At 40.0% G+C, this 19766-nt stretch overlaps 1 protein-coding gene across 2 annotated transcripts in view; it reads left to right on the top strand.

The window, feature by feature from the left end:
- The window catches only part of SAMD12 (sterile alpha motif domain containing 12), a 431264-nt gene that overhangs the window by 385644 nt on the left and 25854 nt on the right, over positions 1–19766 (top strand). The window contains exon 5 of one of the 2 annotated variants that reach the window (XM_055349676.2): positions 18477–18870. The exons of the other annotated variant lie outside the window; for it this stretch is intronic. Within the exon in view, the coding sequence (XP_055205651.1) occupies positions 18477–18535 (59 nt within the window). The 3' untranslated portion in view covers positions 18536–18870. Of the gene's footprint in view, positions 1–18476; positions 18871–19766 lie in introns of those variants that run through there. 2 annotated transcript variants of the gene reach the window in all.

Genomic DNA, 19766 nt, shown 5'->3' with positions numbered 1-19766 from the left:
CCTAAAACTTAAAGTATAATAAAAAAAAAAAAAAAAAAAAAAAAAATTCTAAAATGTAACATACTTACCTAAACATAACTTGGAATTCATCAGCCAAACAATGAACATTTTGAGAGTACTTATGTAAGAAAAAGTGGATAAAAATCAATTCTGCTTCTAAAAATATTTAGAAATCCAAAAAACTTGGCCATAGCTGATAAGAAATTATTCATTTTTAATGTTTCATTTTATAGAAATAAATTTTATTATGACTTACTTATCTCTAAAAAAAACAAAAATAATCACTATATATAATTTGTATTATTTATTGCTTCCTTCAATAAGTATTTATTTATTTTTTTTTTTTTGAGATGGAGTCTTACTCTGTCACCTAGGTGGGAGTGCAGTGGCATTATCTTGGCTCACTGCAACCTCTGTCTCCTGGGTTCAAGTGATTCTTCTACCTCAGCCTCCCAAGTAGCTGGGACTATAGCCACCTGCCACCATGCCTGGCTAATTTTTGTATTGTTCAGTAGAGACAGGGTTTCACCATGTTGGCCAGGCAAGTCTTGAACTCCTGACCTCAAGTGATCCATCCACCTCAGCCTCCCAAAGTGAATAAATATTTCTCAAATGCCACATCAGGAAGACAGCATCAAGTGAGATGCAGTAGCTGAGTACATTCCACTGGGGAAGACAAGTTCTAAACGCAAAACCAAATCAGTATGTGTAATTTCAGATGATGATAAATATTATGACAAACGTAAAGCAAAGTTAGGAAATAGACAATGCCTTCTTCAAGGAGAAAAGTAGTCAAGGAAGGCCTTTTAGGGAGGTAGAATCCAAGCAGAGACTAACAAATGAGAAAGAGTGTTTTAATCTTTTTCATGTAGTCTTCACCAAAAAACATCGAGAAACCACCAGTCTTATCTAAAGGAAAATAATTCTCCCCTAATTTCTGCCTTGCCATAGTTTTTCTAGTTTGTCTTTCTTTGGAAAACAATTCTCTAAGATAAAAAGATCTCAGTTCATCTTTCCTTTAACATTACTCCCAAAGTGAGGCCAAACCACTTCATTTGTCCCAAAGGTGAGCCAAACTTGAGCAGCTCTACTGTGGGAACCAATTCCACTCACAACTAGCTGGCAACCTCTGTTTTTGAAGGCTGCTATTTGAGTGGAGCTACCCCATCCTTTGGACTCGTCAGAGACCCCTGTTCTCATGGGAAACAACTTACCATTTCACAAATCTACATGTTTCCCTAACCCAGCTGTTTTACCAGAATGATAAAAGTGCTATGTGGGCCTTTCCCATTCTCCAGACTGGGAGTGAGGAGTTCATATGCTAACCTAGAAATAATACCTTGTGCTGCCATCTGGGGCTTCACAACCTCTTTTCCCAGCCTTTAGGGAAAGGAAGAGAAGGCAAGGAGATGCCATTGGATGGGATTCTCCTAAAAGCCAGACACTATCCCAAGCACTTGATACCCTTTATTTTATATAATCTACCTGGGAGCTCAGGAATGTCCTCATTTTACAGGTGAGAGAAAACTGAGGCCCATAGTGCTTAAACCACTTCTTTTAAGTTACCCAGTTCATAAGAGGTAGACCTGAGATTTTATCCCATTTCAGGTTCCAAAACTATCTCTCTTCTTTCTACTACAGAGGTCCGGGAAGATGTCAATTACCCTTGAATTCCAAATAATATATGGAACTCTCCACTGCTCAGCATATCCAAAAACCTACCTAATTGTCATGGTCAGTGCCTTGCATGTGGGACATCAAAGCCATAAATTAAAGTCTCAGCCAAAGAAAGTTACAGTTTCTAGAAATATAATTTCCAATAGGAGAAGATATTTCAGGCAGTAAACTGACTGCCTTAACTGTGGGTGCCAAAACCCTATGGGGGATTTATCGAGAAGTTGAAATAAGAAACAAGACAAATACATTTAGACTTCACTGAATTCCTCACAGTTTGGGAGGAAGAAAAATATTATTCTCTGGAAATGGAAAAAAAATAGATTCGTTCCTCTCTGCTATTACATGGGTCCAGCTGAGCAATAACGCACTGCAAACCCAAATGCTCTGATCGGTTTCTCTGAGCTGTTATTAAAGTTTGCAAAATATTGCTCAGATTCTTTCTGGCAGAGTTTCAATATTGTCTATTTAAACTGGAATTGGGCTGGTACCGTTCATTTCTGTTAAACCTGCCAAAGCTGGTGGTCCCACTGCACAAATCTCCCGGCGCCACAGCCTTCATCCAGCAAGGCTGGCAACACCCTGAGAGCCTACACCCTCTGTTGGCTTTCTGATGTGACTCAGGTCAAGAATGACTGAATCAACCTTCCTCCCCTTTCTCTTTGCCTCCCTTTCTCACCCTCAGCACACCACACACATACACACACACGTGCACATGCACACTCTGGCCCTTCAATTGCAGGAGGAAAGAAAGGAGCTATGCAGAACAGTGCATCTGTCTGGGAAGGTGTTAACTCTGCTAAAGCTGGAGCCTCTCAGCCTGGTGTCCTAATAAGGACATGAGAACTCTTTTCCTCTGCTGATATAGCAGATGCTATTACCCTCCAACAATCTCCCTTACCATTCCCCAACTTTGCCCTCTACCCTCACTTCAGCCCAGCTGAACCTGTTCCATGTCCTCAAATACCCCATGTTCTTTCTTGCCCTGGGCTTTACTTCTGCTGATCCTCTGATGGGAATACATTTCCTCTCTCCCCTTCTGCTAAACTCCAGTTTACCCTCTAGGTTGCAACTTGGGCAACATCCCTCTGATCCCCCAGGATGATTTAGATGCCCCTGTTATGTGTTTCTATGGGGAGCTTAAGCTTATCTCATCTAATCACAACCTTGATTTTAAGTAAATGGTCTCCTGAACACAACTACCAGCTCTGAGACTCAGGAGGAGGCCTGTGTTATCCTCCTCATGTAGAACAGTGGGGTAAATGCTGTAACAGAGGGACCAAAAAGATATATGAAAGCTCCAATACACTATACTTTTATTTCTTGCACAGATAACATTACGAGGCAAGTGAACAGGTAGGCAGGATGGTCTGAACTTCTGCCATCATCAATAAGTGGCTTTCAAAGTCTTCCTAAAGACTTCTCCATTCAATCCAGCTGGAAAGTAAAAGAGTATGAAGGGGTGCCTTGTGGAAGGCTTTTTTTTTTTTTAGACCAGTACTAGAAGTGTGTACATCACTGTTGTTCACACCACATTCTCATGGCAAGAACTCAATCACCTGGCCATACCTAATTGCAAGCGATGCTGGGGCATGTAGCATCTGGCAACTACTCCTAGTAACAGGTATGCAGAAGGAGGATCATAAATTTTGGTGGACAGGTAGCCTCTTTGCTACATCCTTCTATCCCCAGTGCCTAACACACAATAGCCAAATAATAAATAGTTGCTAAATAAATCAATAAAGAGTTTAAAAAAAAACTTAGGGCATAAAACATCACCTTAATATACTCCAAGCTGTGATATAGGACTATATTCTCACAACTGCTTTGAATAAAAAACTGCAAACTACCAAAGGTCAGACAGGCAGTAAAAATCTCAATTTCCTTAGCCACTTTTATTGTTCACTAGTTGAATGACAGTGCCTGGCACAATACCCGGGATATAGGTTCTGTTCAATGAATATGGGTCGAAGGAATGAATTATTGGAAATCATAGGTTATTGAGATTAGAAGTGACCTGAACATAGCCATGGTTTTAATATGCTTGCCAAGTGATCTGTCAGTTCCCCCTTCCTAGGAAGTGTATCACTCCCAGAGTTAGCACCTGCCATCTTAGGTCAGCCCTGACTCTAGGAAACTCCTTTCTTCCTTTGATCTAAAGCCTGGCTCCCTGCTGTAGCACAGAGTTGAAAGAAAGAAATTCAAATATTTTATCATCTACTCTGTGCCAGGCATTGTCCTAGGTGCATTTATGTTATTTCACTTCTTCCCCATAACAACTCAGAGAAGGAAATTACTGCTGTGGCTCAGTCCACCCTCTTCGCAGCCTGGATTGCTGCCTTATTATTAATAACCTTCTAATTGTGCTCCTTGCTTTCACTGTTGCCCTTTTATGATAAGTCTGAACCTAAGATTATCTTTTTAAATTGTAAATCAAAAGTCATCACTTCCCTGCTTAAAACCCCACACTGGCTTTCCATTGCACTTGGAATAAAATCCAAATTTTTTGTCGTCACCCACAAGCCCACTCGATTGGGCTCCTTCCTGCCCCTCCGATTTGGTCTCAGCCACTCTCCCGCTCGCGCACTGTGCTGCAGGCACACCAGCCTTCTTTCCTTTCTTGAATACCTCAAGTTTATTTGCACTCCAGGGCCTTTCCACTTGCTATTTTCTCTGCCTGGAGCCCTCTGCCCCCAATTCTTTCTTGGGCTGATTCCTTGTTGCCATTCAGTTTTCAGTATAAATGCATTTTTCTCGGTGAAACCTCTGATCGTAGAATGTAGAGTAGTTCTCCAGTCTCAACTTGTCCTTCTGTCCCTATAGGTCACACAAATTTTGTGTTCTCCAAAGGAGCTCAAACCTGACTGCATACATCAGACCCACCAGGGAAGCTTCCAAGAAACGTCATTATCCAGGAAGCTTCCCTAGAAATTCTGATTTCATGTGTCCTCTGGATTGTTTAGGAATCAGTAGTTTGAATAGCTCTCCTAAATGATCCTGATGTGTAGCCAGTCTAGAAAACCATGTGTCCAATATTTCTGTCTGGGATAGAATCCTGCTTCAATATCTGATTAGCTCTACACCTTGGGAAAGCCATTTAGCCTGTTTAATCCTCATATCTAAAATTGTGACAAGAATAGTATCTATGTCACAGGTTTATTGTGAGCACTGGAGGAGAATTTCAAGTGAAACGCTTAGCATGGTGCCTGGCCCACAGCAAGCCCTCATTAAACGTTGGCTCCTATTATCATTGTTACCCTCCTACTCCTTTTACTCCCTCTCCTCCTTCTCCTTGGCAGTTTTTCAGGGATGTCAAGGCAACCATCACAAAATACCTCTCTTCCAGGCCAGTAACCCTCAGTTTTCTTTTTTTTAATCCTTTTCCACATGGCAGATTCATATTTCTTCTCTCATAGACAGATCACATCCCAGGAGGAGGTGTTGTATTTCTGCACCCCAGAACTCATAAGGGTTGAAGCCTCTGATGCAATAAATGTAGATAATTGGGCTCCAGCTCTGAACTTCAGATGGCACTCATTACTGGCCCTGGTAGGGCAGCCGTGTGTGGCCTCTCATTCCGGGGAAGTCTTCTTATAGGGGAACTCTATGTAAGAGTGTCTGTAATGAAGGGAGAGACTGGAGAGAGAGTATGGGAGTTTGTTTCCTGAATGCTTTTCATCCTGACATGCTTAGTTGAGAGTCAGAGCCCAGCCCACATTAACTCATTGAGTTCCTGGAGTTTGTTGGAGATTTTCAGCCTTTTTCATTATAGTCAACACCATAGGAGCCAAAATAATGAAAATACTGTTTGATGAAGTGGGAAAAGCAGGTCTCAATGTCCATAGTGAAGTTAGAAAGGAGAAGGAGAGAAGGCTAAATGTAAAAAGCAAAGTGCACATTAGTTAGTAATAAGGCATACTGTTGACTTGGGGGAACACGTAAATAAGTCAGGGAGAAAGAATTCTAGACATTGTACATGAGATACAATTTTCCTAAGTCTTCTTTCTTTTTTTATTGCTGTTTATCTTGCAAAGGCAAGATAGATAAGTTTGATATTTTTATTTATTTATATATTTTTAAATTTTTATTATTTTATTTTTACATAAGTTATTTGGGTACAGGTGGTATTTGGTTACATGAGTAAGTTATTTGGTGGTGATTTGTGATTTTGGCGCACCCATCACCCAAGCAGTATACACTGCACCATATTTGTAGTCTTTTATCCCTCACCCCCCTCCCAGTCTTCCCTTCAAGTCCCTAAAGTCCATTGCATCATTCTTATGCCTTTGCGTTCTCATAGCTTAGCTCCCACGTATCAGTGAGAATATACGATGTTTGGTTTTCCATTTCCATACTTCACTTAGAATAATAGCCTCCAGTCTCATCCAGGTCACCGCAAATGCTGTTAATTAATTCCTTTTTATGGCGGAGTAGTATTCCATCGTACATATGTACCACAGTTTCCTTATCCACTCATTGACTGATGGGCATTTCTATTGGTTCCACGATTTAGCAATTGTGAATTGTGCTGCTATAAACATGCATGTGCAAGTATCTTTTTCAAATAATGACTTTTTTTTTCTCTGGGTAGATATCCAGTAGTGGGATTGCTGGATCAAATAGTAGTTCTATTTTTAGTTCTTTAAGGAATCTCCACACTGTTTTCCATAATGGCTGTACTAGTTTACATTCCCACCAGCAGTGTAGAAGTGTTCCCTGATCACTGCATCCAAGCCAACATCTACTGTTTTTTGATTTGTTTATTATGGCCATTCTTGCAAGAGTAAGGTGGTATTGCATTGTGGTTTTGATTTGCATTTCCCTGATCATGAGTAATGTTGAGCATTTTTTCATATGTTTATTGGCCATTTGTGTATCTTCTTTTGAGAATTGTCTATTCATGTCCTTAGCCCACTTTTTGATGGAATTGTTTGTTTTTCTTTTTCTTACTGACTTGTTTGAGTTTGTTGTAAATCCTGGATATTAGTCCTTTGTCAGATGTATAGATTGTGAAGATCTTCTCCTACTCTGTGGGTTTTCTGTTTACTCTGCTGACTGTTCCTTTTGCCATGGAAAAGCTCTTTAGTTTAACTAGGTCCCAGCTATTTATCTTTGTTTTCATTGCATTTGCTTTTGGGTTCTTGGTCATGAAATCCTTGCCTAAGCCAATATCCACAAGGGTTTTTCCAATGTTATTTTCTAGAATTTTTAGCTTCAGGTCTTAGGTTTAAGTCTTTAATCCATCTTGAGTTGATTTTTATATAAGGTGAGAGATGAGGATCCAGTTTCATTCTCCTACATGTGGCTAACCACTTATCTGAGTACCATTTGTTGAAAAGGGTGTCGTTTTCTCACTTTACGTTTTTGTTTGCTTTGTCAAAGATCAGTTGCCTATAAGCATTTGGGTTTATTTCTGAGTTCTCTATTCTGTACCATTGGTCTATGTGCCTGTTTTTATACCAGTAACATGATGTTTTGGTGACAATGGCCTTGTAGTATAGTTTGAAATCAGGTAGTGTGATGTCTCCAGATTTGTTATTTTTGCTTAGTCTTGATTTGGCTATGTCTAAGTCTTATTCTTAGTCATGGGTCACTTTGCTTTCTCTTAAGGTTGAGATCTGCTTTTGTGTGGTGAGGTACATTTGGGGAATGGGGAAGATAGGATCACAGGTAATCATAACATTTTGTATTAGTTAAATATTCTTCAAGCTCTATAACATGTTCAATCACATCCCTATGAGTAAGAAGTAAACCACATAACAATATTCTTGTCTAAGCAATGAGGAAAGTGACTTACCCAGTATCATATTCCATGTTATACCAGGCCAAGTAGGAAAACCCATGTCATCTTTTTTTTTTTAACTCTTATTTTAGGTTTCTGGGTACATGTGCAGGTTTGTAACATAGGTACACTCGGTCATGAGGGTTTGTTATGTAGATTATTTCATCACCTAGGTACTAAGCCTAGTACTCAATAGTTATTTTTTCTGCTCCTTTCCCTCCTTCCACCCTCCACCCTCAAGTGAGCCCCAATGTCTGTTGTTCCCTTCTTTATGTCCATGAGTTCTCATCATTTGGCTCACACTTATAAGTGAGAAGATGTGATATTTGTTTTTCTGTTCCTGCGTTAGTTTGCTAAGGATAATGGCCTCCAGCTCCATCTATGTTCTCACAAAAGACATGATCTCATTCTGTTTTATGGCTGCATAGTATTTCATGGTGTGTATGTACCACATTTTCTTTATCCAGCCTACCATTGATGGGCATTTAGGTTGATTCCATGTCTTGCTATTGTGAATTGTGCTGCAGTGAACATTCACATGCACGTGTCTTTATGGCAGAATTATTTATATTCTTCTAGGTATATACCCAGTAATTGGACTGCTAGGTTGAATAGTAGCCCTGAAAGCCTATGTCCTCTAATTCCTGGTTCAGTGTCCACCCCATCTGATGCTATCAAAGGTTTATGGAATGTTCTACTTATACACCCTCTCACTGTTCCTCAGTTTTCTACACACACACATCCAAAGCTACCATGTTCTTCCAAGCAGCTCTCATCCTAGCCAGATGGCCCCTCTGGAAGTTCTTGACTCCCCCAAGCTGCCTTAGTACCTTCTCTGTGCACCCATGGAACTTTGCTCCTATCTCAGTTACTACACAGAGTTTACTGGATTCTAATTATTTTTCTTTACAATGCTACCTCCTCATTATTACTTTCTCCAGGGCAGGACTATGTATATACTTATCTTTGTATTACCAGCTTCTTACAAAGTGCACAGCATATAGGGAATCCTCCAGAAATGTTTGTTGAATAGTTGGATAAATTGATGGATGGATGGATGGGTGGTCAGATAGTCAGATGGACAGAAGTTCTTTCAGGGTGAGTTTTAAAGAAATATACGAGAAGCCAGCTTGCTATCAAAGGAGGATTTTCTTGACTTTCTGATAAAGATAGGATCCATCTGATGCTTTTGGTTTAGAACTAACACCATAATTACTTATCCACGTTCTGCTAGAAATTTCATTGCTGAAATATGGGTTCGGTATGAAGCTTCAGTATGCCCCAGAAAGAAGTATCTTGTCCCAGGCAATAAGGTAATATGAGTAGCATAGTCTCCAGATGGTGAGAATTTTAATCCTGAGTTATTGAGTGTATGATTTCTTGCTAGCAACTTAGCTTCCTCATTCCTCAGTGTCCTCATGTGTTAAATGGGGACAACATTGGTACCTCGTGTACAAATGGTTTGTGAGGATTAAATGATATAATAAATATAAAACGCTTAGTATGCACCAGCACTTCGGACAGTGCCTGACACAGAGTAAGCGCTCAATGTGCCTGAGTCCTTTTGTCTTCCTACTGTGTACATATGCATCTCTGTGACCAGAAAGTCTAGCTGAGTCAGCTCTGTATCTTGAGACTCAGTTCCTGCAGAGCCTGAGGAGGTGATCAAAGCTGCTCTGGAGACTGAACCAGGTGTAATTCACTGCATCCTTAGACAAGTTACTTCCCATCTCTGAGCCTCAATCTCATTATCTGTCCTTGGAGAGCTGCTTTGATGATTTTGTAAGTTCAAGGTCATATGCTGAGTATCCTCGCTGCACTTGGCCTGTCCCTGCATATGATTGAACTGTAAGCTCTTTGAAAAGGGGGACTGTTTTATCCTCACCTTTTCACATCTGATCCCAACTTGCTCTTTAGAAGGCCCTTGATAAAGTTTTGCTGAGTTTGAATCAACTTCCCTAAATCGCTTAACATGCTGTTTTGGAGACTTAGTTGAACTCCTGAACGCTAAGCTCCAGAAAGGTTCTGGCCCATTAACCCTATTCCCCTGCAAACAGTTAGGGACTTAATGATCCTGCTGCCCCCAGCATGGTACAGAGCTCACCCCTTGCAGATCACTCCCAGATCCTTTCTGGGAGCCAGCCTCCGAAAGCCCTGGCAGCACAACTTTGCTGGCAGCATTTGGGAAGTGAGGCCACGTCCTCTGCAAACTTAATGGAGTGGCCTTTTTTTGTTTCCAGACAACAGCATTGTATTCAGAGGCAGAAGGCTCTCGTTGGGGTTGTAAGCTTTTTTACACCTATGCCTACATAGCACAGATGTATAACACATTCAACATAAGGGGAATAAATGAATGAATGAATGGGGCATAGTTTTTTGGTAGTACCAACCTCAAGATGTGTAGCATTTAATACAGGAAGAAGTCTAGGGAGAACTACTTTTACTATTTTCTAATAAAAAATGTCTTATCCCCTGAGTGATTTTATGACCTCTATAAGCATAGGGCAGGAGAGGATGCAACAAAAGCTTTCGGTCATTTCAATAAACACTCTCTCCAACTCTCTGCCCTTTTCATGAATTCCCAGTTGAGAAATATCTGTAATAGGTGAGCAATGATAATGTCATTGAATAAAGATTGATGGAAACAGATATAAACCCAAAACGTTTTTAGTGCCAGAAATACTGTTTGCTCAACAATAAGTTACATCAAAGGACTTAAACATTTCCCACAGAGGTCAGCAATTCTGCCAGTGATGTACTGAAATTCACACCTCTGCCAGAAGCACTCTGTTCCTGGCATGAAACAGAAAAAGTCACAACTGTTAACGTCAATATCCCAAGGAGGAAATTTTGCCTTTTCTGATTATTGTTCAGGTGCTTTATTCTCCAAAAGCCAGCCTCTGGAAGCGTCTTGGAACATATAAAATTTAAAGCTTTGTTTTAAAATTTATAAATCCCTTTTATTTGTTTTATTTTCTTTTTTTCATTTTTGTAAATCCTTGAACTAAAAATAGAGCCTGTGGCTGTCTGTCCTATAGGAATCTTAGAGGTACTCCTGCTTCAGCAAATATCACCCTTATTCACGTAATTGGCCCCATCCTTAAACAAACCATGTGACCAAAACTACATCTTTGGTTTTCTTTGTGATATTAAAATAATATTGTCCTTTGTCATTCCAGTATTTGTTATTTGAGATTCATGATTTTGGAGTCAAGGTATTTGGAATTAGAAAATAAGGATAATAATAGTAACATTTGCATGCCAAGTGGTTTTTCTTTCCTTACTTCATTGAACTCCTACAATTCCTGTGTGACCTGAGGGTACTATTATTTTGTTGTAATTAGGGAAAGGAGTTACTAGTCAAGGTTAGAACCCAGACCTTTCCAAAGCCTGCAACCAGTGCAGTCCTCAGCCACTCTCATGATCCAAATCCACCTTACCTGTTCTGTGTGTTTTAACAGCACCTATCAACTTCCAACATACAATTTCCTTATTTATTGTGTGTTTTGTTTATTGTCTCTTCCCTCACTAGAATCTGAGTTCTATGAACACAAGAATTACTTTTTTCTGTTCTATTCATGGATCTATCCCAAGATCAAGAATAGAGCCTGGCATGTTAATTGCACATATATTGCAATTGTTACCCTTATTTGTTTATTGATGGTCCCATGCCACTCTGTGTTTCACTGGTGGAAAAACTGAGGCCAGGAGCCACCTGGTGATTCACTAAAGATGACACCATGAGCAACTTTGCAAGAAAAACAAGATCTCCTAACTGCCAGCCCAATTCTTTGCCTAAATCTCAACTCTATCTTGCCCTACTTTTATTATGCTATAAAATGAATAACTGTTTATGAGTTCATTCTCAGGCACATTATTGCTTTTATATTACATCAAAGAACTTGAGATGGGCAAAAGATATAGCCCTATTGATTGTTCTCAGAAACTCAACTTTTCCATCCCGCAAGGAATCCTTGCTTAAGGCTCATTTTGAAGACAGGAGCCAGTCTCTAACAGAAGACTGTCTCCAACAAGTCTACCTCCCCATCAGGGCAGGGTCACTGTGGTGATTGGTTTTAGAAATCTTGAAATCAATCAACTGAATTGTTCTGTTTCTATCCACCAGACTCCTACAGAACATTAGAACTGACCAGAAGTCGAAATGCTAAGATGTTTTTGGCTCATGGTTGCTCAGTGAGTCAGTGTCTTCTAGGGAAAACCCAGATGCTACAGGAGATAGCATGGGAGTGACTTAGTGTGACTTTGAATGAGGCATTGAATCCGTGGGCCTAATGTATAGGAGAGAAGTCTTGGATGAAAGCTGAAAAAGAAAGTGACAACTCTAGAAGTAAGAGTGTATTAAGATAAAAGAGTTTGTGTTTGGCTTTCAGAAAAGAAGAAAGACTCCAGAGGCTGTCAAGAGAACATATTTATTTGAGCATAAGTTGTTTTTACATCATCAGCAACAGAGCACACCTCCTAACCCTCATATTAATATCTCTCATTCTGCTTAAGCTGGAATATGTAACTCTTAGTAGAAGACTTAGAGACATTTTTCTACTTCTGATGATAAGTCTAGTCTACTCTACTGTCATACCCATTCTCGAGGCTGCTGGCCCAAAGTGGAGACTTACCTGTAGTTTTGACAAGTCAGATAGCCCCTGTGCATTAAACCTGTGATCTGGATTTGACCTGTCCCATGCTCTGCTGAGGGATGCATCACATTCAGTGCAGTGATTATGATCATAACTGGGAGTCCACCAAGAGCTCTGTGCACTTTAAAATGCACTTCCTCGGCCGGGCGCCATGGCTCACACTTGTAATCCCAGCACTTTGGGAGGCTGAGGTGGGTGGATCACTTGAGGTCAGGAGTTTGAAACCCAGCCTGTCCAACATGGTGAAACCCCGTCTCTATTAAAAATACAAAATTAGCCTGGCATGGTGGCACACACTTGTAATCCCAGCTACTCGGGAGACTGAGGCAGGAGAATCGCTTGAACCCCAGAGGTGGAGGTTACAGTGAGCTGAGATTGAGGCATTGCACTCCACCCTGGGCAACAGGAGCAAAACTCCATCTTAAAAAGATAAAATAAAAATAAAAAGCACTTCCTCACACATTTTTAAATTTTAGATTATTATGAAATCATCCTGAGGTAATTATGGCAGAGATTCTTATCTCCACTTTCTAAATTAGAAATCTGACTTCACAGAGGTTCATGACACTCTAGGTCACATAGCTGGTAAATGACAAAGCCCAAATCCAAGGTCCTCTGCCGCTTTGTTCTTTCCACTATGACATTCTGCCTCCTGCCCACATGGATGTCCTGCAGGCATCTATAATACATATCCAACACCAAATTTTTATCTTCTGCTCTTGAAAAAAAAACCAGTCCTCCTCCTCTCGCTTTCCCTGCTGATTTAATAACTGCCCTTCCCTTAATTACCCACCCTAGAAACTTGAGGTCCTCCTGTCTTTTCTCCTGCCACCTGTCTTAGAGTCAACCCAGGATTTTCTTTTTTAGATGTCAAACAAAAATGTCTTCCCTCTTAATTGTTGTCACTGGTACTGCCATGATTCGGGCCTTCATTACCACTTACGTGGCCCACATGAATATTCAGTAGTTTAACTCATTCACCAAATCGTCACTGAAGCTCTTCTCTGTTCCGGGAACTGTGCTTGGTGCGAGGGAGAAATTTGTGCTTGGTGGTTCTGAGCAAAAAGCAAAACATGGATCTTATTTTCATGGTGCTGTGGTCTCAATTAAGTATTAACCAAATAATCACCCCAACAAATGTAAAAACGGCAACTCTGACAATTGCCACAAGGCAAGCCATATAATCCCCTACCTGCAGAACCAGTATGGAGTAAGATTTCTAAACCATAACTATGACCGTGGCACACCCTCTGCTATGAAACTTTCTTAAATGCCCACTGCCTGCATGATAAAATCCAAACCCATTAGCCTGGTATACCTGTCTCTTCATGATCTGGCTCCAAACACTAGATTAGGTTGCAAGCCACAACAACCCCATTTCTCTCCCACCGCTCACTCAATTAACTCATCCTATGACTAAGCCATAGCTGATCCTTTTATTTATTTATTTATTTTTTACTTCTTGCCATTCCAGAAACAGATCTGTTCTTTCATTCTTCTACATCTTGGCTTAAACAAAACTCTCGTCCAGAAATGCAGTCCCTCTAGCAATACAAGGCAATAGCCTACTCACGCTTCAGGCTGAGCTGAAATGACCCCTCCCACTTACTCTCTGGATGTGACTAATTATTCCTCACGGTTTCCAACACGTTTTCCACACTACTAACGTAGCACTTCTCCCATTGTAATCTGATTACTTACTTTTTCCTTTCATCCCACCTCCATCCCTCAGATTTTGAACCACTTTTGGGGAGAGATCGTTTTAATTAATAGAGGTTTGAATTTCTATTTATTTTATTGCATAGAGCCAGACCGTAAATACTAATAGACGAGACAAAAATATTTTGATCCCTTATTTCTTTTCACTATGAATATCTAATTTCTCATAGGCACTCCTTTCATCCTAATTTAACTTCAAGAAGTTTTCCCTGTAGTTATTCTTTTTTAGAAATCATACGCAAATAATTCCAGAGGCCTTCATATCTTCGTATTCCACCACACGTCTTCTCATCTCAATGGACAATATGTCCCCCACCCCTCCTGCCTTTTAAATCTCTCAGGCAGTTGGCACAAGGACAGGTTTTGCATATTTGCATAATCATTGGTTCAATGATTACAAAGTGACCATATCAAAATATGGAAAATGTGTTCTTTGGGAAGGCCTTGATGTGCTTGTTTTTTATTTTTGTTTTTGTTTTTAATGTTTGTAAAGCATCAGGAATTAATGAAGCAACTGTCAAGTCTGTTTCCGTTGCCTTTCCAAGCTTGGCTAAGTCTAGATCTTGTTTCTCTGCTAAAGTGGCTTGAATCATGATTTTTAGCAACTGGCTCCTAGGGTTTGTAACAAGAAATTGAGAAACACATGAGAATAATGAGAACAGCTTTTTGAGAAACTGATTTTATAACATGATAGGAATGATAGAAGAAAAATGTAGTGATTAACTAAATTCTTGGGAAGGAGGTAAGGTGTTACTTAAAATGTACGCTTCTTTAAAGGGCCTATAGATGCCTAGGATCTGGCAACTGGAATGATCATTTCTTAGAGACTGTCACATTTCCTATTCTACAAACTAACAGTCACAGAAGTCATAAAATACAGAATCATGGCCAGATTATTTATGTCGATTTAAATAGTGGATAGATATATCTTTGTAAAGTGGAAAATAAAATTTAAAAAATAACCCAGAAGAATTGCTGTAGGGAACATTATTCACCACGTCCATTCCTGAATAGCACGACGATGGAACTGTACACACCAAAAGGTTCACTCACACTGGTGTGTGCCGAGAGATACTGATTCTCTCAGTCCTAGACACAGAACTCCCAGGTTGGTCCCACCATTCAAGAACAGCCTCAACCATTTATCCAGAACTCCAGGCAAGCATTACCATTTTCAGTGTAAGCCATAGCTTTAACAAGAGTAATAAGTACTTGAATGTTCATAATAAGGATATCATTCAGGTAAACAGTGGAAACTCAGGGATAAATTCTGTTTCATCCATTACTGTGTAATGAACTACCTCAAAAACTTAGTGGCTTAACATAACAACTGTTTTATTATATCTCACAATGTTGAGAGTTGCACGTTGGGGCAGAGCTCAGCTGAGCAACTCTCCAGCTTCACATGGCATCGCCTGTGGCTCCTATGTGATATTAAGCTGGTGTCAGGGCTGGTCCGAGACAACTTTACTCACCTTCCTGTTGCCTTGGCAGGGATGGCTGCAAGACCTGGCTCAGCTGGCCTCTCCCTGTCTCCATATATTGTCAGGATGTCTCCATGTGGTCTCTCCAGAAGGGTAGTAGAGCTTCTCAACAGATCAAATGCAAGCTGACAATTCTCTCACAGGCCAGGCCCAGAACTGGCATAGCATCATTCCATCATTCTCCTGGTCAAAGCAGTCAGAGGCCAACCTCCACTCAAAGGGAGGGATAATAGACCTCCATCTTTCACTGGGAGGTGATATGAAAGAATTTGTAGCTACCTTTAATCCACCCAAGGGTGTTCATAAAATTACCTCATATGTTCGATTTAGGATTTGTACTTTAGATTTATAACCTAGATGGAATAGGTCATTTGTTCATTCTGTTATTTAAAAGGTATTTATCAAGCATTTGATAATTGTTGATATAGCTCTGTGCTGTCTACTGAGATAAACCAGGAAAATACACAGGGCATAGTCTCTCTCCTCTAGGAATTTGCATCTAGATGTGAACACAAGGCAAACCACACAGCAAGCAATTCGAGTATATAATAAAATAGCTAAAGTGGCAAAATGCACGTCATAGACATGTATGGGCAACACAGATGCCTACAAGGTTCAGGCAAACATAAAAAAAGAGTGAGGTGAGGTAAGCTGGCCTGTGAACAGTAGGAAGGGTGTTGGGGGCAGCGGAGACCCAGACAGTTCATGCCACATCTAAAGGGGCAGCTTTGCCCAGCTCCAGCCTCTTGTTGCTTTAGAGAATGTGAGACAATGATGTTACAACTGCCAATTTTTCAGAGAACTATAAATCTCCCAATTATTAAATGTTGGTAATTATTCAAATTTGGCCTACTGACCACTAGTTTTCAGCCCCTAAAATAGACGGTAAGTGCTTTAGGATTCATGGGAAGAGGAGATGAAGGTCAACTAGATGAACACTATTCAAAGTGTGGGCTGACAAGATATGGAATCAAGCTAAGTGTCTACCAATGGAAAAATTGATTTAAAAAAATGTGGTATATATACACAATGGGATACTATTGAGCCATAAAAAAGGAGACACTGTCATTTGCAACAACATAGATGAACCTGGAGTATGTTATGCTAAGTGAAATAAGCCCAGCATCGAAAGACAAATACCACACGTTCTTGCTTATAAGTGGAATCTAAAAATGTTGAACTCATAGCAGAGAGTAGAATGGTGGTTGCTAGGGGCTGGGGATGGCAGGGGTGGGGGTGGGGAGATGTTGGTCAAAGGATATAAAGTTAGGAGGAATAAGTTTTTGAAATCTGTTGCACAGCATGGTGATTATAGTTAATAATAGATGGTTGCATATCCAAAATGTATAAAAGAATAGATTTTAAATGTTCTCAGCACAAAAAAAAATGTGTAAGGTGATGGATATGTTAATTAGCTTGATTTACTCATCTCACAATTATACATATATCAAAATATTACATTGCATTCCCATAAATATATACAATTATTTGTCAATTAAAAATAAAAATCGAAAATAATAGTAAAGTGTGATCTGAGCACCAGTACCATGCTGTGAATTGTTTATTACTGATCCACAATGGGATAAATAAATAACTTGATAAAAACAGTTTAAGCCCTCATAGCAATTTAATATCCAAGGCTGTAATCAGTATACTTGTCTTCTTGAGTACAGACCAACTTGGGTGTTGCAGAACTTGGGCTGTGAGCTATATTTGGTGTGAGCTGCATGCTAGTCAGGTGCAGTAGGACCACATGTGACCAAGCACTGGAATAGAGAGGCCCATGGTGAGGCACCATGGAGAATTTGGACCTCAAATAATAGGCAGGATTGGGATTAGCACAGAGGACAGAAAGCTTTTCTAAGTATTAGGAACAGCACATCCAGAAATTAGAGTCAATAAGGCACTAAGAAAAATCGGGAGAGCTGATTTGTGAAGGGCATTATGGAGGGTGCAGATGGTTGGATAAAGATTATGGAGAGCCTTGGACATAGCCTTGTACAACTGAATTTATCCTTTAAGAAATGTGGAGCCACAGGAGGTTTTTGAATACAGATGGGCATCACTAACTTTCTAAAATACCCTTTCTCCTTTTTTTCTCCTCTCTTTCAAGGCCTGATTCAAATTCCACCCTCTCCAGGACTAGTCCATGCAATAGCAATCACTCCCTTTATAAAATCTAGTTAACCTTTTTTCTTTTTCTGAATCAACAGATACCTTATACTGTTAATTATTTTTCTGTAAAGATATTGTCTTTTCTTCCAAATATTTCAAGCACTTTATGGACAAAAACTCCCTTACCCAGTTCTGAATCTTCCTCAGAATCTAGCACAATCCCTCACCCATACTGATATTCATTTGGTATGTGCTGATGAGCAAGACAGGTTTTGTAGGGATACTGATCTGGTAAAAGTGTTTTGAATAGATGGGAGCAGAAAGTAGAAAGTTAGAGACCAGGGCCGGGCGCAGTGGCTCACGCCTGTAATCCCAGCACTTTGGGAGGCCGAGGCGGGCAGATCACAAGGTCAAGAGATCAAGACCATCCTGGCCAACATAGTGAAACCCTGTCTCTACTAAAAATACAAAAATTAGCTGGGTGTGGTGATGTGCACCTGTAGTCCCAGCTACTTGGGAGGCTGAGGCAGAAGAATCTCTTGAACCCAGGAGGCAGAAGTTGCAGTGAGCGAGATCGCACCACTGCACTCCAGCCTGGTGACAGAGCGAGACTCCGTCTCAAAAAAAAAGGTAGAGACCAGATGAAGACACCACAAGGGCCTAAACGATGAATGCGGAGACGAGGGACTGGCAAGGAAAAACTGATATAGAGTGTGGATATAGGGAATGAATATTTTCAGAAACATGTTATGCACACAAAGTCACATTAGCAGTTTCCTGAAATCTCACACCACATTCATACATAGCTAATATTTTCTTTGTCAAGAAATGTTGAGAATAAGCTTTATTACTTAAGAGTTTTCCAGATTGCTGAAACTTACTGTTTTAAGCACCTAGATTTCCAAAATCTATCATTATGCACATCAGTTATTTATTATGCTATGATACTCATATCCCTACCCTAAATAGCCCTGGACTGCTGTAATGTTGTATTTTTTCTGTTTCTTCACTTCTCTACCAACTACTAGTAATTGATATTATCTGTAGGTCTTGGCTACTTCTATGCTGCTACTTACTTCACAGAACTTGTTCTGAGTGAAGATTAAAATATAGATCTCTGGAGTAGAAAGCACTCAATGACTGCACCAAAAGCAATGGCAACAAAAGACAAAATTGACAAATGGGATCTAATTAAACTAAAGAGCTTCTGCACAGCAAAAGAAACTACCATCAGAGTGAACAGGCAACCTACAAAATGGGAGAAAATTTTCACAACCTACTCATCTGACAAAGGGCTAATATCCAGAATCTACAATGAACTCAAACAAATTTACAAGAAAAAAACAAACAATCCCATCAAAAAGTGGGCGAAGGACGTGAACAGACACTTCTCAAAAGAAGACATTTATGCAGCCAAAAAACACATGAAAAAATGCTCATCATCACTGGCCATCAGAGAAATGCAAATCAAAACCACAATGAGATACCATCTCACACCAGTTAGAATGGCAATCATTAAAAAGTCAGGAAACAACAGGTGCTGGAGAGGATGTGGAGAAATAGGAACACTTTTACACTGTTGGTGGGACTGTAAACTCGTTCAACCATTGTGGAAGTCAGTGTGGCGATTCCTCAGGGATCTAGAACTAGAAATACCATTTGACCCAGCCATCCCATTACTGGGTATATACCCAAAGGACTATAAATCATGCTGATATAAAGACACATGCACACGTATGTTTATTGCGGCATTATTCACAACAGCAAAGACTTGGAACCAACCCAAATGTCCAACAATGATAGACTGGATTAAGAAAATGTGGCACATATACACCATGGAATACTATGCAGCCATAAAAAATGATGAGTTCTTGTCCTTTGTAGGGACATGGATGAAATTGGAAATCATCATTCTCAGTAAACTATCGCAAGAACAAAAAACCAAACACCACATATTCTCACTCATAGGTGGGAATTGAACAATGAGATCACATGGACACAGGAAGGGGAATATCACACTCTGGGGACTGTGGTGGGGTGGGGGGAGGGGGGAGGGATAGCATTGGGAGATATACCTAATGCTAGATGACGAGTTAATGGGTGCAGCACAGCAGCATGGCACATGTATACGTATGTAACTAACCTGCACAATGTGCACATGTACCCTAAAACTTAAAGTATAATAAAAAAAACAGAAAGCACTCAATGACAACTATTTTTCTTGCAATGTATAATAAAATTCTCAAAGCTTTTTCACTAACATTTAGGTTTATTTTTGATATTACATGTATTTTATAGGGGTTGGCAAACTTTTTTGTAAATAACCAGATGGTAAAT

This window comes from Gorilla gorilla, chromosome 7 (genome assembly GCF_029281585.2).
Source record: "Gorilla gorilla gorilla isolate KB3781 chromosome 7, NHGRI_mGorGor1-v2.1_pri, whole genome shotgun sequence".
In the NCBI taxonomy this organism is placed as follows: Eukaryota; Metazoa; Chordata; class Mammalia; order Primates; family Hominidae; genus Gorilla; species Gorilla gorilla.
This window is presented reverse-complemented; position numbering and strand designations above follow the sequence as displayed.